General features: G+C 52.0%; 9 protein-coding genes across 9 annotated transcripts; 7 read left to right on the top strand and 2 right to left on the bottom strand.

Moving 5' to 3' along the window:
- Positions 1-1,650: 1,650 nt before the first annotated feature.
- PG985_005575 (uncharacterized protein) lies at positions 1,651-2,190 on the bottom strand (the record flags this gene model as incomplete). Its single annotated transcript, XM_066825344.1, has 1 exon — positions 1,651-2,190. The coding sequence occupies one exon, from the start codon at positions 2,188-2,190 to the stop codon at positions 1,651-1,653; it is 540 nt and encodes a 179-aa protein (XP_066688504.1).
- A 944-nt stretch (positions 2,191-3,134) lies between these two features.
- PG985_005574 (uncharacterized protein) lies at positions 3,135-3,891 on the top strand (the record flags this gene model as incomplete). Its single annotated transcript, XM_066825343.1, has 2 exons — positions 3,135-3,546; positions 3,620-3,891. The coding sequence occupies 2 exons, from the start codon at positions 3,135-3,137 to the stop codon at positions 3,889-3,891; spliced, it is 684 nt and encodes a 227-aa protein (XP_066688503.1).
- A 1,117-nt stretch (positions 3,892-5,008) lies between these two features.
- On the top strand, positions 5,009-5,677 carry PG985_005573 (uncharacterized protein; the record flags this gene model as incomplete). The annotated part of the gene is made up of 1 exon (XM_066825342.1): positions 5,009-5,677. The coding sequence occupies one exon, from the start codon at positions 5,009-5,011 to the stop codon at positions 5,675-5,677; it is 669 nt and encodes a 222-aa protein (XP_066688502.1).
- A 714-nt stretch (positions 5,678-6,391) lies between these two features.
- Positions 6,392-7,444, top strand: PG985_005572 (uncharacterized protein; the record flags this gene model as incomplete). The annotated part of the gene is made up of 2 exons (XM_066825341.1): positions 6,392-6,825; positions 6,913-7,444. The coding sequence occupies 2 exons, from the start codon at positions 6,392-6,394 to the stop codon at positions 7,442-7,444; spliced, it is 966 nt and encodes a 321-aa protein (XP_066688501.1).
- A 2,975-nt stretch (positions 7,445-10,419) lies between these two features.
- PG985_005571 (uncharacterized protein) lies at positions 10,420-10,830 on the top strand (the record flags this gene model as incomplete). The annotated part of the gene is made up of 1 exon (XM_066825340.1): positions 10,420-10,830. One exon carries the CDS (start codon positions 10,420-10,422, stop codon positions 10,828-10,830), a length of 411 nt encoding a protein of 136 aa, XP_066688500.1.
- Positions 10,831-14,687: 3,857 nt separating this feature from the next.
- Positions 14,688-15,602, top strand: PG985_005570 (uncharacterized protein; the record flags this gene model as incomplete). The annotated part of the gene is made up of 1 exon (XM_066825339.1): positions 14,688-15,602. One exon carries the CDS (start codon positions 14,688-14,690, stop codon positions 15,600-15,602), a length of 915 nt encoding a protein of 304 aa, XP_066688499.1.
- Positions 15,603-15,706: 104 nt separating this feature from the next.
- PG985_005569 (uncharacterized protein) lies at positions 15,707-16,490 on the top strand (the record flags this gene model as incomplete). Its single annotated transcript, XM_066825338.1, has 2 exons — positions 15,707-15,767; positions 15,880-16,490. 2 exons carry the CDS (start codon positions 15,707-15,709, stop codon positions 16,488-16,490), a joined length of 672 nt encoding a protein of 223 aa, XP_066688498.1.
- A 595-nt stretch (positions 16,491-17,085) lies between these two features.
- On the bottom strand, positions 17,086-17,523 carry PG985_005568 (transaldolase; the record flags this gene model as incomplete). The annotated part of the gene is made up of 1 exon (XM_066825337.1): positions 17,086-17,523. One exon carries the CDS (start codon positions 17,521-17,523, stop codon positions 17,086-17,088), a length of 438 nt encoding a protein of 145 aa, XP_066688497.1.
- A 1,524-nt stretch (positions 17,524-19,047) lies between these two features.
- On the top strand, positions 19,048-20,002 carry PG985_005567 (uncharacterized protein; the record flags this gene model as incomplete). The annotated part of the gene is made up of 2 exons (XM_066825336.1): positions 19,048-19,236; positions 19,436-20,002. The coding sequence occupies 2 exons, from the start codon at positions 19,048-19,050 to the stop codon at positions 20,000-20,002; spliced, it is 756 nt and encodes a 251-aa protein (XP_066688496.1).
- Between the last annotated feature and the right edge of the window lie 421 nt (positions 20,003-20,423).

Here is a 20,423-nt window from a genome sequence, read left to right as displayed (position 1 = left end):
ACGCACGTTATTATCCACACCTACTACTACGACTTTTATCATTCCACAGCCACGTTCAGGCGCGAGTTTCCCCAGAGATACGGGTTTTAACCTTACGTCATCCCATTCATCAAGGAAAGATGGGATACAGGGGCATCTGTCAGTTACAAGCAATACAAAGCAGGTCCACTCACTTTCTCTGCGGGCGCAAAATCAAACTGCTGTTCAACGGCCAGCTTTCCGAACCCTACGCAGTTTCGGGGCTGCCACAGGGTTCCCCTGTTTCCCCGATCCTCTTCTTGTTGTATGTGCGCTCGATCACCGCACAGAATGGCACGCTGCAGCTGTCGTACATGGACGACTTCGCCCTCGCAGCAAGCTCGACGTCGGCAAAGAAGAACTACCGGATGCTTCATGACGCCCTGAGAGAACTGTTCGACAAGGCCGACAAGGCGGGCGCGACCTTCGAAGTGGACAAAACAGAACTGATTCACTTCCACCGCGGCAGACAACCCCTGCTGGACACCATAACGATCCAGGACACCGAGGTGATACCCAAGCCCGCGGTTCGCTGGCTCGGCATCTGGTTCGATTCTGGGCTGACGTTTCGGACCCACGTAGAAAAGCGACTGGCTCTAGCCAACGGAGCTCTCCAAGGCATCCAGCGCATCGCCCGCCAGCGAAGAGGGCTTGGACTGAACGCCTTACGCCAGTTATACGTGGCCTGTGTAAGCTCGGTGGCCGACTATGGATCCCTGCTCTGGTTCGGACGAAGAGGCTGCCAATCCCTGTGGGCGCAGTACCAGAAGCTCCAGAACCAAGCACTGGCCACGATCACGGGAGCGTTCCCCAGGTCGCCGACCAAGGCACTGGAGGTCGAAGCTGCCCTTCTCCCGCCGGAATGCAGGCACATGAAGCTCGCATACCAGTATGCACTTCGCTTCATCAAGCTACCCAGAGCGCCTGAAATAGGAAGACTTCCTACACGTACAGCAATGCGCCGGTTTCTTTTGGCAACCGTATCTTGAGGTACAAAGCCAATAAGGATCATGGTAAACAATGGTCCTAGAGAAGAGCACGGTGATGTACCTGATTTAGGCCCACTCCACCCCTCCCACCACTTCAACCTCCGCAGCGCTGGGTCAGATCATGATGGAGTACGAGAAGCTCACTGATGAGCACGTGGGCAAGAAAGGCACGCTGGCAACGGTCAAGGTTCACTGGAGACCTTCGAGTGTCTCGCTACAAGACCTGTCACGAACCGCTCTACCAGAAGTCCGTGAAACCTTTCTCAAGATGTATTCAGAGAAAGAGTGGGATGGCCAGATGGAACTTCTCCAAGGCTCAAGCAGGCCGTCGAAAAGGCGAAGATTAGGGCTAGCTAGATCCTCTTCTGCTGCTGCTTTTATTCGATTCATAAACTCGGCCCTCGTGTTTATGTCAACCATCAGTCGGAAAGCGGTGCCGAAGAGGCAATGATCCTTTCTTATATAGGCAGCATGGAAAGCGAGTGATGCGTAGTAGAAATAGACATCATCCAGTAGCTTAGTCAAAGTTTAAGCTGGGACTGATCGTGCTGAGAACCGTTCATTGGCGTATATCAATACGAACAAGTCGCTATGGGGTCTGAGACTGGTGACTATCCTAATTGACGGCTTGTATGAATTTCGTCTACTCCACGATGCTATCCCGTCGCTTTGGGCTTCGACCCCGACCGGACTTCCTGCGGTCCCCCACCCTTCTCCTTTCCGTGTATAATCGTCCACTCCGCGTTCGGAGCTTCACCTTCCACTCCTTGAGTAGCTCCGCCATGTCCACCAGATTGCTATCAGGCTCGAAGGTCGGCTCCCACTGGACCCTATAGTGAGTCGCACCGTCCAAAGCTTCTTCTCCGATGATGGTACCCAGCCACTGATCACACCGTTGCAGCACCACATGGCTTTCCAAGACAGAATCACGGTGGGGAGCAACCAAATTGTCCATCTCGTCCCGCCACGTCTGTAGCAGTGTTGTGCTTACTTCCGTTTCAGGCACAAGAGTGGGTTTCCAGCTGATCAAATAGTACGTCTTCTCGCCGACGACTTCCTCGTCCAGGATTTCCTGAGCCTCCCATTCCTCGGGAAGCCGGAAGTTGGTTTCCCGTGTCTTTGAAATAGTTGAGCTAGTATCTTGGGAGTATAATGGGTTATGCCTTCCCGTAGGTGTGGGCATTGGCAAGTTCAGTGAGCGGCGTGACATGGAAGATTGCATGAGCCCATGTGGGACTTGTTCGTTACGGTGAGTTAATATATATTTCACAGAGTAGGTGTGGAGGGGTAGCTGAGGTGTAGATATCTACAGGTGATTGCTTATGTAGTCTGGGCGTACACTCAATGGGCCGGAATTCATGAGTCAGTGCATGGCAGACAATAAGATATAACATTCATCCAATAACAACAAAACGACATCCGATGGTGGAGATGTGCAGATATGGACATTCTATGCACCAGGCCTGGCTCTTGTTCAGCTCGTGGAAAACTCCAGAACTGGCTTAGTACGGCTCTTCCGCCGCGGCCGTGGGACCAAGTCATGATGACCTTCTGGCGCAACAAATTCATGGCGCGTGTCGTGTTCCGATTTTCGCTCGAATCGCTTCTGACGCCACCCCGTGCCATTACAGAACGGCTCCATTAACAAATCCTCATGATAGGGCCAAAGGTGGCAGTTTACCACATCTAGGCGTGAATTGGCAAATCCTCTATATTTCAGGGAAGGGATGTGCGCGATACGCAGCCCACGGCGCCAGACATTAAAGCGACAGACCTACTACTCCTGTCGAATGGAACTTAGGAAACAATTGCCTTACGGATGAAGCCGGAGGGCGGTACCGTTGCGCTGGTCCAAGAAGAGTTGGACTTTAGAGTTGTGTAAAGGGGCGTAGCAAGGCAGTCACCATGGACTGGTACTGCGCCGGTTTTCGTTGTCTATAAAAGGGAGAGTTTCTCTTGATCAGTGTTCAGTCATGGCATACCTCCTTTAATCATACCACTCGTATACTAGCGTTTTGCATCCGTCTATCAATTTTGTACAACGCCTGGCGTAACGGTGCGGATACACGGACGACCTCTTGCCTTCTTTGCCGCTTTCCATTTCCTTCTGGCCAAGCTACTCCCGCAATGGGCGCTTTGGACGTTCTTCCAATTTCGGCGGCGCTCTCCCTGATCTTCATCATAGGGGGTACTAATATCGCCCTGTACTCGTATTTTGCCTGGTTCACGAATATTCCCCTTCGCTCTTTCTTTGAGAGCCACAACATGCCCACTGATGCCAAGCATACCCGGCTCGTCGTGGCGCTCTGCTGTCTGGGCGCAATCCTCTCTGGCTTGCTGGTTTTGGCATCCTACAACGTCCTCTATTTCGCTATGGAAAGCAACAGCGACACCCTGATCTATATCGCCATTGGATGCTTGGTTATAGAAGCTATCTACATTGTCGTCGTCGTCATCTTGACCGGCTTCACGGCAAAGTACTGCTGGGATTGGTGGCACTGGCTCGCTGGTAGCGGGGAGGACTACCTTGCTAGGAACTGTAAGGCTTTCGTAATTCTGCTCATCATACAGCTGTGTTTCTTGGCTCTTTATTATATATCCTTCCGAAAAAGGCGCGAACTTCGCCGGAAATAACGGCCTTTGCTCGATGCTCTTCCAGAGGAGAATGCTCAGGGCACAGCAGTGTGGGAAAGCAGAGATAAAGGACGAACTGAAGACAGAGGACAGGTCTGGCCATGATCAGGGCGGGCAGGTCGAGATAGAGCAACTCGTGGTGGATGCCATGGAAACGGAGGGCAAACGGAATGTAATCACGTCTTCATCCCAGTTTCCAGTGAATGGGAACCTAGTCACCAATCGGAAAGCAGTGCTTGGGAGGCAGTAATAGTTTCATACTAATTGTATAATATAAACAATATGAGCCGTGGGACTGAGCCGTAAACTGGGATCGGTGACGTGCTGCTCGATCCCTAGCTTACTCTGCGTTTGCCGTATCGGTGAATTGAAGGAATAATCTTGATAGTACTCTTCTTCTTCCCACGAAAGAGGAACGGAAAGGGTCAGACCGACTCATTCCAGAATAACCCCGTCCTTGCTGCACCAGTGGAGGGACGTCTAACAGAGGAAGGGACCGAATTACGCTTACTTAGCTCGTCTTTCTAAGGCCAAGAACATGCCATATCTACACATCCCATTCCGCACTCACCTCGAGCGAGGATTGCGCGAAAGCTCATGGCAAGAATGACTTGGGCATCAAGCTCCTAGAGTCGGTGTGCCAGGGACTCGACCAGCCTCGTAGGGTCGCAGTCCTCTGCACGCTCCTGGTAACGCCCATCCACGTACGTGTATGGTGACCAATAAGGTTCAGACCATGCACCGATGCCATAGTAATTTACTTCGGATAGGTGTTGCTAATTTTCGCAGAAGTAGTGAGAATCTATGTGGTGCTTTATCCCAATACATACCCTGCGAATTTTCGCGAATTTCCGCATACATGCCCATTCCCATAATTATGGCGGTGACGACCAATTAGGCAGATTCCTCACTCGAGGTTCAACTATGTGACTGTGGCACCAGTCTAGCAGCCTTGCAGCATGAATAACCTTCCATCGTTCTCAGATTGCATTTCCACTTCACATGACCACCAAATACAGTGACCTACGTGTATAAAACTCACAGTTCTTCTGGCTTCTTTCCGTTGTATCTCTTAGGATCTCGCAAACCCTCAACGAATACGAACTAAACCCCTACTTCTACTCGCACTTCAACTGTATTAGCAAAGTCCCATCCACCTAGCACAATCATGATGGTCGCTCCAAGCTTTATGTCGATGGACATTGTGCCTAGTATCCAACGTCCCCTTACCAAGGCAGACCTAGACCTGTCGTCCGTCATGTAAGTCTGCCTCCATCATAATCCGGAGGGGAAGTCTAATTGAGATAACCGAGGCTGATAATCCTGGTAGCGCCACAAGCCTCCCTCGCATCCACAAGGGCCTGAAGATGCCAGATAATCATCTCGATGCCCTTACGACCATTATCAAGAAGAACGACATGGTCGGCAAGCTGGCTGTGCACCGGCTCCACAGCCACGAACCCCTGGGGGGAGGCGAAATCAAGTTGGAGAGCAAGCTCGAGACTGCCCCGGGAAAGTGGATGCGACCTGTCTTGGCTGACTCACTCGACCCTGCCGACTTGCATGGGCTTGCCTTCAAGATTGAACACAACGGCGGTGGGAATGCTGCTTTCACCCTCATCCCCTACGAATTCGCCAAGGGACCGTCGCCCATTGTCAAGGACGACAAGAGAGCTTTGGCCTGTATGGCTGAGTTGGCCAATAACATCATCCAGAAGGATCTGGTTGATGTCCTCGCACTTCAATTCGTCGAAGGTGATGATGCTGGCACTACCGCAGAGGTCGAGGTTGGAGGCTTGGGGACCATCACGCTTCCGCAGTCCATGCAGAAGATTGGGACGCTCGTGCCGGTTAGTTGGTCTAGCCCTGTCGATCCTGCGTCCCAATTGCCGAGCCCGCCTCCTGGCCAGCATTGGAATGAGTCCAAGAAGCCGGATGGCACGATAACCCACAAAGTCCATGTTGACAATGTTGACACTGAGGATGGTGTCTTGAAGAGTCTGGCGGACCAGGGCATCGTTATCCTGGCTTTCTGAGGCACTATATATCGACAGTCGCTCAAGCCTCCATCATTTCAGAAGGCGCTTACGACTGAAAGTTGTTTACTAGTGTTATTTCCAGCACCGATTCTCATGCCACACCTCCCAGCAGTTACCCTTCTTACAGAAATGAATTTTACAATCTGTACATGCCCAACGTGACCCCTTCTGTTGCCGGTTCTGGTGGTTATTCGAGAGAGTTGAGAGGATCTCATTTGGATGGTACAGCGGGGAGGTTGGATATCGTAATGTCAGCGCTCGATTGGTGTTGTGTCTTGGCGGAACATACCTACTGCAAGAGCACGCATGTAACCAAAGTTAGTTTTGGTATGAAATTAACCTGTTTGGGGTCGATGGAACAAAATCGGCTTGAATTGACTTATTTAGCGAATGAGAAAACAGACAACCGGCGTAACTAGCGCGTTGGAGATAACCATGTATCGCCACTTCTCCAAAAACGAGCCTGTAGTTGGCAATTGAACGGATAGTGTGGTGTCAAGTCTGAATACATTTATGCGTACCCTACCATTCACAACTTACATAGTTGTTCACTATACCTAATTTGGATACCCTACGGGGTTTGCGGGGCTCCAGGCCCCCAACTGTTAAGATGTAGCTTAGCAGCCCGCCGCGGAGCTATAAATGAAGATGGCCACGGCCAAATCTTAGCATAGATCATTTTGTCAAAAGTTGCTATGATCAACCTTCGAGATGGACATTTCCAAGTATGCAGTCGGGCCTGAGAGCTACGACCTTTTATCGCGAGCGCAAATTTCTAACTTCTTCTCCTCGAATACTTCTAGTACTCAGGACCAATGCAATGATCTTGCTGCCCAACTGCTTGGAGGTCTCGTCTCTGCCACGCCAATCCAAGGAGGGAATAGTTACACCGTGGAAAGAAACGAGATCCCTAAAATAGTCCAGTTTCGGTCTTCACAGCTTGACATGGCAAAACTTAAGCTCGCCCAGCAGATCTACCTCGAATTCGTACCTGAATGTGTGGATTATGGCACGCTGGGATCGCTCCATATCTATATTTGGAATCGTGTGTCTGGGCCAGCTTTCTGCCGGGTGCGTCAACATATGTTCACTTCGGACACAGGTGTTGACCCACGTCTCGGGCAGGCCGTTCATGATTTTGCCAGGTCAGTTAATATATATTACAAATTCCCTACTGATTTCTGTCTTATTGCGTACCTGCTTCATGGCTTGCTCACTAATCCTTCCATTAGGTTCTTTGCTTCGGCATGGATCAACAGACCACTAACCCGGGATCAACTACCGCCTGGGTTGCAGGACGAATATGTCTCTATTCTCGATGAGCTCTCGGGCACGCTGCCCCATAGTCTACACCCGACAATCGATATGGTTAAACGAAACCTCTACCTCCTCTTTCGCCCCGATTTCCCCATTGCGCTTCAGCACGGTGATATTCTTGAGAACAACATCCATGTCGAAGAAGCAACCGGTCACATCACTGGCGTCGTGGACTGGCCCGATGCCTTTGTGGCCCCGTTTGGGCTATCGCTTGGTGGAGTAGAGATCCTGCTGGGTATCCAGACAAACAAGGATTGGCATTTCCATCCTTCTCATGTTGACCTGCGGCAGCGGTTCTGGGACACGTTTAATAGCGAAATCGGACAGGTCTCTGAATTAGATAAGCGGTCGATGGAGGTAGCAAGGCTGATGGGTTTGCTTCGGACGCATGGCTTCGAGGAAAATGGCATGTCAGGAGTGTATCTTGAAAGACTCATCTTATTGTAGATCGTCGGAAACACTACCGGCCTGCTTCGTTATTGTTTTAATCGGCGGAAACGATATTGAAATGGAGGGGGCAAACCGACGGAAGCTAGGGGGGAGATTCGGTTACGCTCTTCTATTGGTAGGATCTTGGCCGCATTATTGCTACCATATCGCACATCACTAATGTTTGTGATCAAGCCTTGAATAAGGTATTCATTGATCTTTCTAGGACCCAGGTGTTAAGAAGCTCGCGAGCAGGTTCTATCGTCGTGATCGAACCGGCGCGGGTCGTGTGCGTTGGCTTGGTATCGTGCTGGGTGTTTGTTGTCATGACTGGCGGAAGTGCCGCTATGTGCAGTCAACATTGCTTACGTGCGTCCATATGTGCACTTACCCCTGTATACAAGGAGGTTTAAGAGTATAATGCAGCGGTCGTAGATGCAGAACGTGTCCGTTCTTCTGCGTGGGTGTCGTGACGACCCGTACTCCCACCTTCGCCCGCCCCGGGCCGTTGCGCCCGCGCGATCATCTCATCACGGCCACGATGTAGGGATCCTCGTCGGCATTCTGGGGGGCGAGCGGTTTGCGGTCGAAGCTTCTTCGATGCGCGAACGGGTCTGTTGGATGATGCTCCACATCGGTTGGCCCTCTGATAGTTGATTTGCTTCAGGTTGACTAAGCGAAGATGTACGTCGGCTGCGGCGGAGATAGGCTTCTGGGACGATGTTTGCCGAAGTGGAACTCGAGTGTCTTGGTTGGCTGTATTGGGAACAAGCGGGTGAGAAGATGCCGCGCGGCATTGCGACCGCACAGCTTTTGGGCCGCTACATCTGGGCCTGGAACACACATTGAGGTCGTCGAGTGTCTGCTGCTCGAGCGGCGATAGTATCGTGGGCAACTTCGACGAGGTCCCCGCTTGGGGGGCCTGCACTGATTCACACCGGCGTGCACATGGAAGTAGTGGGCGAGACTGGCTCGAGCCTTGTTGCAAGTGGCCGCATGCTCGAGGCGCGCAACGGGCGGCTGGGACGAGCAAACCAGCCTTTCAACTGCAGGCCGGACAACAGAGTGACGTGTGCTGGGCAGTTTCAGCGTTCAAAGTCGCTGCTCGGAGGTGGTTGTGCAGCTGGGTGAAGAAACGTCAACAACTTTGGCAAGGACAGAGGGCGAGGCTGGCGACTAGTTGGTCCGTGCTTCACAGCACGTGACCCTCCACCCCCAGGACTTGATCAGTGGACAGTGCACCGACAGATACTGCCAGCACTTCTGTCTGTGGGCTTGGAAAACACCTCACCGCTGTGTTGTACCCTCTGTGTACAGACCCCAGCGTGCAGCGGGACACGCATGAGTTCTGTCGACTCTACGAAGCCGCGCTTCCGATCACGTCACGAAGGTCCAGCACAACAACAAACCAACATACGCGTCGGACGCCGTCGTGACGCGGCAAAGAATCTCCCAGCGGCGCAGCGAGAAGCGACTCCTCTCCCTGGGTCACGGGTCGTCCATCCCCCGCAATCCGACCGCCATGTCCGCGTGAAGGAGTGCCCGGCCCCAGGCTGGCGTCTATGACCTCCTTCCCAAGAAGGATTTTGAGTTTCAAGAGGTGGTCAAGCTTTCGGAAACAGCTTGTGAGTGGTATAAGAAGAAGATGCTGCAGCCGGCGCTGGGCAACAGGCTCGTTGGATTCGCCCCTCAGACTTCCTCCTACCAAGTGTGAAGGTTGGCCGTGTGCACGGATTGAAGCATGTGTTTGATAGTATTTTGCTACGTACAACCATATTGAGGTACATTTTCAATGGCGATCCACCCTCTTTCTCTTCTTTTGCATCGAAAGCAGCTTCCTAACTCAGTAATCTCTACCACTATCAATCAACCAACTGAATTTAGGTTGTGAAGAGCTTCAATTAGTGTTTTTTAGAGTCCTGCCGCATGTATTCTTGCATGAATATTTGAAACCAACTACTGACGAATGTAATGTGGCACGGCATTATCGTCGGCGAGGATCGCAAAAGGCCCAGTACTACAACTCCATATATCTGACGCGCTTGGACGTGCGTATCCCCGATTGTCCCCGCCGCAAGAAAGAAGCCCGTCTTGACCAACGCGGCAAGTAACGGAACCCATGCTTGACTGCGTATCTATCACAAGATCACGAGACGTATACTTTGACCATGTTCGATTGACATAGGGCGCGTAGTACCCCTGCGTGGCCCCTGGATGTGCGCTCTCATAGAGGTTCGGCGAAAGAACACGCAATGGTCGACCGCTAGGTGCTGTGACGCATAGTTGGTCCCATGGTAGCCCGTCTAATCGACTTTGTTGTCGCAGCTGCTCGCAGACACTATAGACACCGTCACTTGCGAGACCAATAACCTTCTGCGCATCTCCTTGCTCGAGTGAACTGGTTAGGCACAGGTGCCTGGTCACGCTCGGTGGAACCCCAGAGGGCACTCAGTCGATCTCATCTCCGAGGGATTTGTTGGAAGACTGGACCCCTGATCACGACTGCTTTTGCAGTATGCGTTTTCAACCTCGATATAAGCCCCGGGTCTTCCTGCATAGCTATGTGTTCTGCATACACATGCCCACCTATCAGCTATGGATTCACATTCTATTGACGGCCTACACAACTGGGGGGTGGGCCAGAACCAAAGCGCATGCGATGCCTCGAATCTAGTCTACGTAAGTCATTCGTTCGTTCTTTTCACAGCAACTAGCTTTCGCAGTCTACCCACGTAGGAGCCGATCGTAAGACTGACGTCCCCGGCTGTTTGAACGAAGTCAAACGTGACATCTCTATCGTTACGGTCCTGGTGGGCGATGGGGGCGTTGGGAAGACGGCGCTCGCGGCCCGGCTTTTGGGCGGGGAACCATTAAGCTACCCCCATGGCCCAACTATCCAGGGTTCATACAAGCACCGCCTAAAAGAACACCTCATCCTCGAAATCACGGACACTGCTGGCGCCGATGGGTACTCTAGCCTGCGAGAAGACGCCATGCAGGAAGGCGACTGCTTCGTGTTAGTGGTCGACCTCTCTCGACTCTCTACCTATGAGTACGCTGAGATGCTAGTGTCGCGTGAGATGAGAGGAAAGTTGCCCAACATCATTGTGGGCAACATGTCTGGTAAGGCCTCTGCGGTGGCAGCCCTGAATAAGAAACTCAACCGGAAGGAACGTTTGCTGTTGCAGCATAAATATACGGTGGCGGAGAAGAAGGTAGCGGAAAAGGCAAGGGCACTGGCAGAACGGACTGGGTGCCCGTATGTGGAGGTTCACTTTAACCACAAAGAGAAGGTGGATGACGTTTTCCTCCGCGCCCTGGACGACTTGGAAAACAAGCAAATGCGGTTCTTCCGTCTTTTTGCGGTTGCGTGTTATATGATCCTCCGCTATCCCTCTCTGTAGTTCTTAGCCCATAATACCCCCGTCTGGGGCTGTTTCTTTCTGTCATTGGAATCCTTACGTGCTTCTCGTGACGCGACCCCGGTACTTGCCGTGAGCCCACCGATTCCCCGGTCGTGCATGCCGCACGCAGCCCCCTCTCGGATCTGGTAGGGCGAGTGTATTGATGCAACCCACGCTAAGTTCCGAGGGTGGAGTATCTCACTAGCGCCGATTCTCAACATCTTTCATTGGCGAATCAACCCAGGAGACGATCGCGATGTTCGACCGCTTCCGGGAGAGCTGGGCCGCGCCCCTTGGTTCTGTTCTCCTGGATGGAATGGCCCAGCGCTTGCTGCCTCGCTACTTATACAGGCCGACCACCGTCCAGGCAACCACAGCCTCTTCCCCGATGAAAGCACCATCTGGTTGCACAAAGCCTGGGCGGGTGGGATCTCTCTTGTCTAACCTTGAGGGGGACAGAGTTTTTATCCATGCTATGCTCTTCCTTGCCCTTTCCGGCTCCTCTGCTAACGTTTTCCCCCGCCCAGGTTCCTTTCGAAAGTTCGGCCGATTCCATGGCGTCGCCACCGTCTTTGGAGCCACCGCCTCTTCAGGAGGCCGAGGCAAGCGACAACCCGCCCAACCTGGCCGACCCTTCCGACGAAGCGATTCACAATCAAGAAACCTTCGTGGGAAAAGCTGCGGTGAAAGTCTCATGGGCTGTTTCTACATCCACTCCGATTTCCACTTCTCCATTCATTTCCACAAGCCCATCTCCGTCTACTTCTACCCACAATACCACGTCCTCGCAGGATGCTACTCTGCACCTTCGATATGAGTCAGGTAGGTCCGAAGCCTACTTAGCTCTTCGCTTTCCCAGAATTGTTCTCCAGGAGGAAAACAAAAACCGATCCCACGCATTTTTCGTTTTCTTTGCGCCCGAGGATATAATCAGCCTCTCGTTTTGTGACAGTGGCAACTCGTACCACCTGGACGTCCGACTGGGCCAACCCTCTGGTCTTGTTGGCCCTGACTGCCCATGGATGGGCAGGAAGGGGCCTGAAGTCGACTTGGAGCGAATCCGGACCCTGGGCCTCGAGGTGACTGCATGAGCTGGCTCTCCTCATTTGGACCGGCGGCGCCATCAGTAGCTCTCTACCCAACATGGTTAGACCGGCTACCAAGAAGCAGTTTCCACTCGAGAACTCGGTAGCTTCGCAATATGCAGTAGACTTGCTATGCGATTGGCGATGGCCAAAAACGACAGGCCTAGTCCGATGACACACCTGTACGGTGTGGGGTGACCAAGATGCTGCCTCTCGAATTACTCTTCAACTGTGGCCATGAGTTGACCAAGGCATCATCTGACAAGTGCTAGGCTACTGCACGCCCGCAATCAACACAACTATCTGTTCATGTTCTTATGTAATTGAGTTAACCATAGCAACCATTGCCGTGTCAGCCAATGTTTGCCATGATTGGCTCACGGGAGTTAGAGCATTTCTGGCTGTGGGAGCCCAAAGACCCCATGCGTAGAGACTTGCGTATCCTGCCTGGTGCGCACTGCGGCGTTCCGGCAACAACTTACATGAGTGTAATCCTAAACAAAGCACTTAACGCAACTAGGGTGGTTGCAACCGGCAATACAAGGTGTCCCATGGAGCTCCAGCTTGCTTTTTCTGTTCGTTGTGTGGGCCTCTATGACCGCTCCAGCGCCATGACGAAAGAGTGTGATGAACAATTGCCAGCAGACTGCTGGCGCCCACTGTACCGTCCGACTGCCGTATTATAGTTGTACCGAAGAAACGGCTCTCGCAACGTTTTCAGCGTCTACTGGCCGCCCTTGGCATGCTGCTTGCTAGCGGACGTCTAAAAACGGACTTGAGCCGTATGGAAGACCCAAACCACCTTCACCATGCAGTTCACCACCCTTGCTCCAGAACCAGCCGCAGCCATTCCGACAGACCCCGATCTACAGATGAACCAGAAGATCCTCACCCAGCGTATTGCTATCGTTCCGCCACATCCATCGTCAGTCAGGAGTACGACTGGTAACCTTTTTCCGACTCATCTGACTGGGCACAGCTAGAACTAGCAATGGCTCGATTGAGTGGTAGACGGGCCACAGCAGGCGGCAAATGCCTAAAGATGATCCTCTGCCACTTACAGATCCAAGGATACCTTGATCAAAGTGGCAAATGGGGGGCTGTGTCGCTCATTTTGACTTCTACCAACTGGGGTCGAATGTGGATGATGAATGGCAGGCACATGTTGAGGAACGGTGACTATAAATAAACCAATTCTGATCTTATAAATACTAATACGATTCTAACCATCTTCACCAATCAGAGGCATTCCTATAACCAGTTTCTTACCTATGGAGGACTACACTTCATACATTGCAAATAGCCCAGCTTCGAAAAAGATCTGGGATGAACTCTTTCACGATATGTATATCCTCAACAAGTGCTTTGATAAACAAGTATTTTTCACTGTCATTGGTGACATCGAAAGCGAGCCGCCGCCTGGCTGCGAAGGGCGGTACTTGGCATTGATAGTAACGAATGACGACTATCAACTGACAGGGAGCGCCCTCAATATGTTCCTATCAAGCCTTAAGCCGCACGGTGAAATGAACGACCGATATGAGCTAGAGTTTAAGGATTCGGATATCACTTTGAATATTTACAATCTCGCTTATATGCCTCTACACAACTCAGTAGTCATTGCAAATTATAGCAGATTGGTAAGAGATTACTACAAAAGTGGGACTATTCCAGTACTCTCTATATCTGCGAATACATTTGGTATAGAAGGCAGCGACAATGCAGACTATGTTTGTCCCGGTCCCATTACACATCGAAGCAGCGGGCCGGGTTACATTCTGGAGCTTACCATCAGCGAGCGAAAGCGAAAGTTCGACATTGTGTCGGCAATAATGGACGTTTGGATGTAACTTTTCATGAGGGCCTGCAGTTCAATTAGGATTGCCAAATACAGATGAGAATGAATACAATCTATTGATACTCGTTTGGCACGAGCCGAATAATTTCCATGGAATGGTCAGTCATAACAGTCCTTCAATCCAGGTAGTAAACCTTTATTTTCGATATTCTACCAACAATTCTATGTCAGGTCCTACGGGTTTTCCTCGTTTTCACAGTATTACATATCAGGGAGGAATTGAAACGCTTTCTGGTCAATGCACACTAATGCAACACTACAGAGTGCCTTTTAGTCTGGAGCTTACCTAAGCTGCAAGTGGGCCGAGCTTTTTGTTGGCGCCGACCGCCAACCACCCAGATTGGAGTCACCCAAGCCGGCGTGAATTAGTGTTTCTTCAATTTGATCATCTTCGTTTCAATCCTCACCGGCGCCCTCCACCCGATGACAACACACAACATACGCGCGCCACGGGCTCTCATTCTATCTTCATCTCTTTCATCTTCTTTCCAACCAGACCTCCTCCATCCGCCCACGACAGGACTAGGATCGGGATACCGTCGCGGAACGTTCCTTTTCGTCTGTCGGCTCAATTGAGATTGGAGGCCCCAGCGACGCACACACACACACACAGCACGCAAGTCTGTCTGCCAGCCGCCCTGGTCAGTTTTCACTCACTCCTACTACCTACTACGTATTAGAGTAGGGGTAGAGGAGACTACCGTCGCGTCGGCAACGTTCTTGCCTGTTTTTGTGTTGTGTGACTGGTTTTCTCTCTCTCATCTCTCTTGTGGCTACGTTCGAAGTCTGTCATCCCGACGCCCTGATCATTCTACTGGTTTTGTTCGCCGAGGAGGTGTGGCTGGCTGTCTTTCGTCTTCTTTATTTCGTCGGTAAGTACGAATCCCAGTCCGGAATGTAGGTTTTCGCAAGTCATGGCGGCCAAGGACAAGGAGACCATTGTGAAGCTGGAAGCCCTTCTCCTCTTCGACGACGACAACAACGATGACCACGATGCTGTTGCGGCTGCGGCTGCGGCTATTCCCCAACCCGAAAACGTCGGCCTGCTAGCCGTCCATCTCTACGTTCGATACAAGCCGTCGGCCTCGGTCCTCTTCCGACTAGCCACCTCTATCATTACCCAGATCCAGCCTGGCAGCCACCGCCGCGACCTCTTGTACCTGCACATTACTCCCGACCGCTTCTTATCCCTGCGATGGATTCTATACGAGCAGAACGCGAAGGAGGATAAGAAGAAGACGCATCCGCCATGTCTTGATGCCGTACGCCAGGAGATGGGCATCAGCGGTGACGTTCTGCGTCTCCAGTTCACCCTGGACAGGCCTGGGGATCTCGTGGTGCCCAAAGACTTGGACTTGAACAAGCACAACTCCGAAGCCAGCTCCTCCGCCCGCCCAATCCTGTCGTTGTCTACGGCGTCTGACTTTTCTCTTTACATACAGCCCAATACCTTGCCGCAGGCCGTCTTTGCCGTCTTGGACGGGGCGATTCAGCAGTGGCCCCGAGCCACGCAGAACCAGAAGAACAAGTTGGGGCAGATGGTCGACCGCCGGTCCCTCTACGGCGGCAAAGGCGGCAAGTGTATTGCCCCTCGAATCCGAATCCGAATCCGGTACAACCCAAGGCTCCCACCGATGGCCTGCCCCTCCATGACGATTATGCTTCTCCCCCGCCTTATGCCAACAATAAAGAACCGGGTGGTTCTCGGTCGCCGCCTGGGGCCTCCGAAGAAGAATCCGACATTGCTACTGTCGCCACCGACACGCCTCCGCGTTATTATGCCTCCCTCTTGCATCATGATCCTGATCATGGTAGAGGCGAGGAGGTAGGCGAGAGGCGGAAAGTAGTACAGCAGCAGCCATCACCGGCGGCGGCGCACAGGTCGGACGCTACGACGGCCTCTGCTGACAGTAGTCTGTCAGGGGACTCTTGTATGCCGCCTGTGTATCCTGGATATCAGGGATTCGGCCGTGTCTCGCCCACTCACGTCTCTGGTGCGTGTTCTTCCAAATGTCATACTCTCTCCCGCATTTCCTTTCTGTTGGATGAGTACGGTGCTCCGCTTCTTGGATTATTGTCGCTGACGTTTTCGCACCGTCTTGGCAGGAATTGCGCGCAAGCGCCGCAAGCGCAACCTGAGCGATCTCGATGCCGCCGACCTGGACCCCTGTGCCAAAGGCAGGCCAAGCAGTCTAGCCAGAATGACAAGGCCGCATTCTGGATCAGGCCTCACGGCCGGTTTGGATATGGTGCAGGCCCTGGTGGCGCGGGTCGAGCAGCAGCATCGGCAGATCCGGCAGCTCCTGCAGGAGAACCGCGAGTGGGCGGAGCGCTACCATGACCTGGATGAACGGCTCGCGGCGGTCGAGGAGGAGCAGGACGAAGCGAGCGAGGAGCGGGAGCTGCTGTCGGCCGAGGTGGGCGAGGTACGGTCCGAGTGCGCCGACCTTGGGCGGCGGCTGCCCGACGTGGGCGATGAGATACAGGAGTGGCTGGCGGAGAACATGGAAGACGAGTTGCGGAGGCGGGAGGAGAGGGATGCCATGATGACCACGACTATAACGACCGAAACCGACGAGACGACCAAGGCGGCCATGCAGAAATGGCTGGCTGAGGGCCAGGAGAGAGAGGGGGCTAGCCAGTTGATGTACCAATCGATAGTAGACAGAGTGACGGCCGAGGTCAAGGATAAAATCCGGAGTGCTTTAGAAAATTGACTGTTGGTTGAATGTGTGTCTGACTACTTTTAGAACTCGAAGACGGAGGAAGTAGTGTAGTGGCAGTCAGGATTATCAATGTCAAGAACTGGACAGCCTACTTCAGCCTACTTCAGCCTACTTCAACCGGAGAGAGCATGATAATAAAAGTCTAGTGTCCGGTTCTGGGACTTAACTTGCTTAAACACTACAAGCTCGACGATGAGAACGAATGACGGCCTAACCTACCGTAGAAGAAGGAATCCGATGAACAATATACAGGTAATAAAAGATGATTGACGTACTCCATAAGCGAATTTACCAAACAACCGAATTTACCACTTCCTTTCAATTCAACATAGACTTATTTCTTCCCTTTATTCCTTTACCACACAACATAGTCGGCACTTGGAAAGAAAGCCAAATGATTCTAGCGCTTCAAGCGATTCAAAAGAACCCAAAATTAAGTCTTCGATCTATCTCTAAAACGTACGATGTCCCTTACGCGACCCTCCGTAACCGACGGCTCGGTCTTCAGCCAAAACGCGAAATATCCGCCAATTGTCGTAAATTGACCAATTCCGAAGAAGATGCGATTGTTCGATATATTATTGATCTAGACACGCGATCGTTTCCTCCTCGGCTCAGCGGTGCAAAAGATATGGCAAATCAACTGCTCCGTCAACGCGACGCGGGACGCGTCGGCGTTAACTGGGCTTCCCACCGCCGGCTTCGTGTTGTCAAATACGTAAGATTGATCCTCGACCGCCATCTGATCCTCATTGAACTCGAACCGGAACAGGGACTCATCATTGATGAAGCTCCTCATCTCAATTTTTAGATTGATAGCGTCCTTAGCATTAAGCTTCTGGGGCACACTGGCTGTGCTGTTGAGAAGCTCCTCAAGCAAGTCGGGGGAAATGGTCAGGTAATCGCAGCCAGCAAGCTCAGTAATCTCGCCTATGTTGCGAAATGAAGCACCCATAACAACGGTGTTGTAACCATGCTTCTTGTAGTAGTTGAAGATATGCTGGACGGACTTGACACCAACCATGGCCGACAAGTCCAAGAAGGAGTACGCGGTCACCAACACCGGCCCCTTTAATAGACGAAGGCCCGACCATTGTCGTCCGTGCGGACTGTGGCAAGGAGCCCACACCTAGCTCCACCGAATCGCACAGAAAGACCACGATCGAAGACACACAAGCCGAGCAGAAGGCAAAAGCATGGACCGGAAACAGTGCGCGAGGATCATCGAGCTCTCAACGGATGCGGGATTCAGGCTCCGAGGCGGCCCACCTTTATTGGAACGGTACAAGCGGAGCGGGGTTATGGCGATTCCTAAGAGTCCTTCGGGCATATATGACACCGGCGATTGTAGCGACGGCACTAATCGCACCAATGACGATACCCGCCAACGACCTCGTGAAGGATAAGATCTTGGTATGGCCTCTTTAATCGCAGTGAAGCCGAGACGGATAGGAAGCTCAGGTCTGCTGGTAAGAAAGATTTTGAGCCTGGGCGATTGGATGCTTTTCGAGTTCGAGAACAAGTGTATAAGGAGTCTGACATTGACAACAATCAAAACAGTTGCGGGGACAAGCACCCGATTTGGTCATGGCCGTATGAAGAACAACTCCTCTAACGATACACCATGGCGTTTTCAAAACGAGGGCTACCCTGCAGCCGACCAGTCATATGTCTGGGCCGTCGAATTGGTACACACCATATTGATTGAGTTGTAGTTGTTGCTGGCCGTGTGGACATCTGTTGATGACAGGAAGTTCGCAGGTGCTTTACACCAGTTAGATAAGCAGTAAGGATATTCGAATCAATGAGTGCCATCTTGGTGGCAATATAGGAAAGTGTCAAGGGCAGCTTGATATTTGACGGCAATTGAAAGATAAGCTATGCGTCTAGTACCTTCGTAGTTTCCATATGGAGAGCTTTTTGTATGCACACAGTGTTTTTAGTATAGAGCAGCTCCACAATCGGCACCTCAACACGGAGAGGCAGAAGTGGCTACTTTCATAGCTTCTCTTGGGCAAGACGTGAGGGTTGACCTGCGAAGACTACGCTTCTCGATCCGCTCAGAGGTGGCGAATCAGGGATAACACCACAGGTAAGATAACAAAACATCTAATCGCGAACGTTTGATGGACTCGCAGCGAATCACAATACCAGTCAATTCGGGTGCTATCCAGGTCACGCCATCCAATAAAAAACATGCCGGAAGATAAAGCTCGTGCAACGGTTGCTTGACCCCTCCTACCCACTTTCCCCAGGACCCTAGTCGTCATGTATTGGCACTGTAGCAGCCTTGAAGGTGGACGAACATGGCGGTATATGGCATATATTTTTATTAGCTATAGTTCTCTTGATAAACCAGAACGCAAGCCATTGTGCGGGCGGAGGCCCCAAGTTCCACCTAATCCTTATCTTTCAACTCGTTCGACAACCCTTTATAAGTATCACCAGTCAGCTCGGCTAGGTCGCGAACAACCATCTATTTCACCAAAAAGGCTCCTTCTACCCGCATAAGCCTGCAGTCAACCCCCGCCAAGCCCCTACATGCATCATGGACCAGATTAACATGTTGACGTGGAGGGAACCCGAGGCGGCCGAGCACATGAACTACTTCAACACGACTGGCTGCGGGCCACCCACAGAGCCGTTCGGTGGGCACGACTATTCCTTAGAGGGTCAATACAACTACAGCTTCCCGGCATACCAGAGCCCCATCGAGCAGCACAATCTTTCGCACCAAGTAAGCCAAGTCTATCTTTTCCACAGACTCCTACGCGATTGATTCGGGACGTATAGACTGTCCCTCGCATAGTCCATCTTTAGCATCATAGGCAGTTTTATATCACATCTCAATCTCTCTGGAGTTTATGAAATTAACACCCCCGCCCCCCCTCGGGGCAGTTCTTGATGGATGACCTGACGAAAAGATGTTGCACTAGTTCGGCTACTCCGCTACTAGTCTATCGCACCAAGTAAACCAGACCCTACTACAACAGCACCAGCAACAATTTATCTCAACAGGGATGCATGCCGGGGTTGGCCCAGAACTTAACAGGCATGCCTATTCTGGTAACCATGGGCCCACAGCCTCCGGCGCTTACTGCGACCAATCTAGCCACAGAAACTCTCCAATAGGCTTCAACGATGACCACGAAGCAGCACTAAGCGCTCTTCGTTCGACTGGGCGAGTATGGAGCGGAGCTATGGAGCCGTCCACCTCCGCACCAGAAGTCACCACCGCCGCTCGGGGCAAGAGGTACGAACGAAACCGGGAGAAGAACCGCCTTGCGGCCAGCAAATGTAGAGACAAATCAAAGAAATATATCGATGAATTGAGGGAACGTGAACAGGAGCTGGCCTCCCAGCGAGCGTCGCTGTTGCAGCACGCCGCCAGGCTGCGTGAGGAGGTGCTCTGGCTCAAGAATGAGGTTCTGCGCCATGGAGACTGCCACTGCGAATTGATCCAAAGCTACTTGGCAGCAGCGGTCCGGCATATTGCACAGTAAATAGGTCCAGTATCCGGCTAGGTTGTTAGCTTCGGAGTTTCCTCCAATGCGAGAGCACCCTTCCTCCACGAGAGTCTCATTCGAGCCAATAGTAACATCGAATTGGAATGGGATAGATGTTTTTTGGTTTCCTCGATGGTCGAAACATGCCTATATAGTGTTCAAAAGGGGGTTTAGGGAAACCCAGAAACAACACTTGTCTATCGGCTACTTTGCGCCGGGGGAAGAAAAAGGATAAGGAGCTTGTCCTCGAAGAACGCAGAAGCATGCTGCACGTCCAGAATGCCATCCTCGCAGAATCAGCGATGTCGCTACACACCGAAGTCCCGTCGTTAAAACACAAGATCCTCCGCCATGGGATGTGTGACTTCTAGCTCATCGACCCCTATATCGCAACTGCCGCCACGAAAGTAGGATCGGT

Source organism: Apiospora marii (genome assembly GCF_038362585.1).
Source record: "Apiospora marii strain CBS 49790 chromosome Unknown utg000003l_segment0_segment0, whole genome shotgun sequence".
Classification (NCBI taxonomy): Eukaryota; Fungi; Ascomycota; class Sordariomycetes; order Amphisphaeriales; family Apiosporaceae; genus Apiospora; species Apiospora marii.
The sequence above is the reverse complement of the archived record's forward strand: the minus strand, read 5'-3'. Positions and strand labels throughout refer to the sequence as shown.